Source organism: Limulus polyphemus, unplaced genomic scaffold, assembly GCF_000517525.1.
Source record: "Limulus polyphemus unplaced genomic scaffold, Limulus_polyphemus-2.1.2 Scaffold158, whole genome shotgun sequence".
Taxonomy (NCBI): Eukaryota; Metazoa; Arthropoda; class Merostomata; order Xiphosura; family Limulidae; genus Limulus; species Limulus polyphemus.
In genome coordinates, this window is record NW_013665768.1 from 527,626 (window position 1) to 531,351 (window position 3,726).

The following is a 3,726-nucleotide window of genomic DNA, read 5'->3' on the forward strand; positions in this document are numbered from 1 at the left end:
GTGTGATTCACTTATAATTGTGGCACGAGTTACCGTAATCTTTTGGTCTTCTTTCTTCTAAATATCCACTGTTACTTTTGTCAAAGTGCACTCAGGCTGATACAATTACTTTAGAACCAAGCTTTGACAGAATAAATTATTATTCTTATCTCCTCTTCTACTGTTAGTCTTATTTTAACGTACTAAACTTTAGGCCTATCACTAGTATGGTAGTTAATTTCACTCTGAACTTTTCCTGGCCCATAACTTTATTCTGCTACTGTCTGTATGCTTTTGTCTGTCTCACGCTATTTATATGTCTATCACTTAATCATCTGCCTGCCTTCTATATTCTCGACGTCAATGTATTGCACGTGAAGTTCGAAAGTCTCAACATCAATGAATTATTAACAAAACTTCCTACAATCATCTGCTTTTAACTCTTATTACAATAAAAACCAAACAATAATAAATTAATAATATCTTAACTAAACAGTCTTTTATATCATGACAATACCAGTAAGATGAATTACACATAATCCTAAAATAACAAAGACCATGATAAGCCTGACCAAATGGTATACATCTAAGACTAATTGCTAACCTAAACTTGACTATGACTATTATACAATCTAACAAATCTAGAACCCAAATAACTACATATAATAATATTAACAATAAAATAATTAAAAAACATAACATTTGAAAGATGTATTTTTCCAAAGTTGGTGGACTGTATTATAAATGTGCGAGCCCTCAAACTCGAGACAAAGACCCAATGAAAGTTAGTTCATTGGCCAGTCAATCTCCCGATGAAGTAAAGCTGAAAATCTTCCCATGGAGTGCTGCAATCTTAAACCCGTATAAATGTGTTAATAGAACAAATAACCTCCGAAGTTGTAACGTAGAATTCATAATACAAAATGAATAACCAAACACAACTATTAATGGCCGGAGACAGCTTGAATGGGTAATGAAGAAAAACTTTAATATAAGTTTAACATAACAGCAAATGTACAACGTTTCGACAAGGTTTTGTCATCATCAGGTACAAGTAATTTACACTGACACAGTTATACAGTATTGAACAAAGAAGTCACATGACCGGAACTGTTGCTTTATCCAATCACATTTAAACTTTCTTTAGAGCATTTTTCAAAATTGTGTTTCATTAGAAATGACCAAACCACTTGGTGTAACACCATAACAAGCTCTGCACCTGCTATATACAACTTTAAATAATACAGTTAATTAATTTCTTTAACAAGTAACCGAAGGGTTTGCAGTAGGTACTGCAGCCATTTGCCTTCTCGCTAGTCAGCAATTCAAAATTAGTGACAGTGGCAGATAGCCTAAACAGCTTTGGCACATGAAAGACAGGATGAGAAAGTTTAGTGGTAGTGGCAATCAAATTCAAGATCCTTAAATCACAATCATCCCTCCTCCCCCAAATTACCAGGTCATGCTGGCCTAAAGTTCACCTAACTTAAAGTAAAAAAAACTTAGAAAGCTAAAATTGAATTTTGATACACCCACTGGACAGAGCACAGAAAGCCAAAACATAATGACAACATTTTTTTTTACTTGGATTGTTAGCATAATCAAAAATAGTAATAATCAGAAACTATAATTTCAATTAGTTGATTATTTTTATGACAAATGTTTTAATCATAGCTTTGATTAATTGAATAGTTTATATGACTTACTGATGTAATAACAACTCATAGCTAATTGATTAAATTTCCTAACTCTAGTGTTGATGATTTCCAAAAGTACATAAATACATACAACAATACTGATGATAGTGTCTAAAAGTGTAAAAATTGTCCAAAATATTAGATAACATGTTAGGTGAATTTAAAATGGATTATGTTTAATAATAGCACAACAAGTAAATAATGATATGGACTTAAAGACAAAATTGGTTCAATAGGTTTTTACCTGTGTGAATCTGTTTAGAAAAGATCGAGGCAAACCCTTTCGAGCTCCTCCTTGCCTGTGAGGGTTCTGACAGCCAAATATTCTGGTTGTTTCACGCTCAATATAAAAGGCTTTTCCAAGTTCAGGTATGTAGATCTCACCACGATGATCTAAGCACCCATTCAATCCTTCTAATACTGACTGAGAAGCCAGATTCAGCTATAATAAGAATGAAGTAAATTTAATAGCATTATCAGAGCCATACCATATAATTGATACTTGATGATGCCTTTACTTGCAAAACCATAGTTGTGAATAAATGATGTATTTGTGAAATGTACAATTGTCTTGTTTTTCCTCAATTCTGCCATATCATCGCATTTGATGATTTGCATTCAAAATTTTATTGAACTACTATTTTAAGAATTTATGTCATTAAGTTCGGTATCAAACTGTAGATTATAAATCAAATTTTAGTATTATATATTACTTAATTTCTTATTTGAAATTTAAAAGTAAATATTTAAAAAAAACACCTAAACATCGATTTTTGCATGTCACATGGTATGTTGAATGCAGGACTGGTTCAAATTAGATGTTTGTGATGTCAAAATACAAATTTTATAGTTTTGTACAAATTAGGAACTCAAATTACTGATATTGACAAACTAGAATATAAAATAAGAACCTCCTATCTTTTCTATTTGCTGAGATATCACTCATGTACTGAATGAAACGCAGTAGCCCCACTCACCTCTTTCCATTTTTAGAAACAGTCCATTATTTATACATGACAAGTGAATAACCAATTGAAAACTCAATGTTCCCCTAGTGACTTTCTCAGCCATTTTTTCTGTGCTAGGATGCAATCTCGTTCTTTCGAACCAAAATTTCAAAGGGGTAGGTTGTGTTTTAGTATGCTTGAAATTTCATATTTTTTAGACTAAAATACAGCTTAGTTACTAACCTTGATAAATTATAGTAGAATTCTATGGTATCAATATAATAATTTATGATTTTCCAGTTATTCAAATGTATATATAAACCTAAAAAAAAAGTATTTTGTTTCACATCCTTCACTTGTGAAATTTCTTAAGGCTTAGCATGCTACAAAAAGCAGCAACCGAGTACAAAAGTCTGAACAAGAACAAATAATTGTTCACTTTACTTCATTTACTGTTCTATGTTTTAAGAAAAATAACTTTAAGAACTTATTTCAAAATAGCAATAATGTATATACATATATAATGCATAATAATTTAAATGTGACTGTATTTTACAAAATACTAGTCTACCAAAACACAACCAAGACAGGTCACTTTGTAGAGAACTAAAGGTCAGTTTTATACTATTGGATACAGTAATATGAGTGCATGTGCATCTCATCAGTGTAACTTCTGTACTGTTAGCCAATCATGGCTGAAAGGTCAATATAATAAAAATAATAAATATATAATGTTATGAGATTTAAGCTATTTAGTCTCAACATTTATGTTTTTGTGTTATAATCTGTAGTCTAGTATAGAACGAAAAAGGCAAATTTATATTTATTTCCTTTTTTTTTTTATGATGGTTACAAGATCGGTCAAATTGACCAAATCCATACAGATATTTGTTAGTGAAAATAACAGATAAAATATAGTTTTTTTCTTAAGAAACGATTTTATAACAATTTGGACATAAGGATTTTGTTTGTGAAATTCGAAAATTTTCTGATGCATAAAAGTATTTTTAATCTTAAAATGAAAATTACTTTGCATGTTGGATAGGCAACATGTGAAAAGAAAAAAAAAGACATAGAAAATCGTTGCTTTAGAAAAAAAATCA

General features: G+C 30.4%; 1 protein-coding gene across 1 annotated transcript in view; it reads right to left on the minus strand.

Moving 5' to 3' along the window:
* LOC106476702 (midasin-like) overlaps nt 1-3,726 on the minus strand; it is a 236,786-nt gene that overhangs the window by 142,043 nt on the left and 91,017 nt on the right. The window contains exon 36 of the mRNA XM_022381378.1: nt 1,921-2,118. Within this exon, the coding sequence (XP_022237086.1) occupies nt 1,921-2,118 (198 nt within the window). The remainder of the gene's footprint in view (nt 1-1,920; nt 2,119-3,726) is intronic.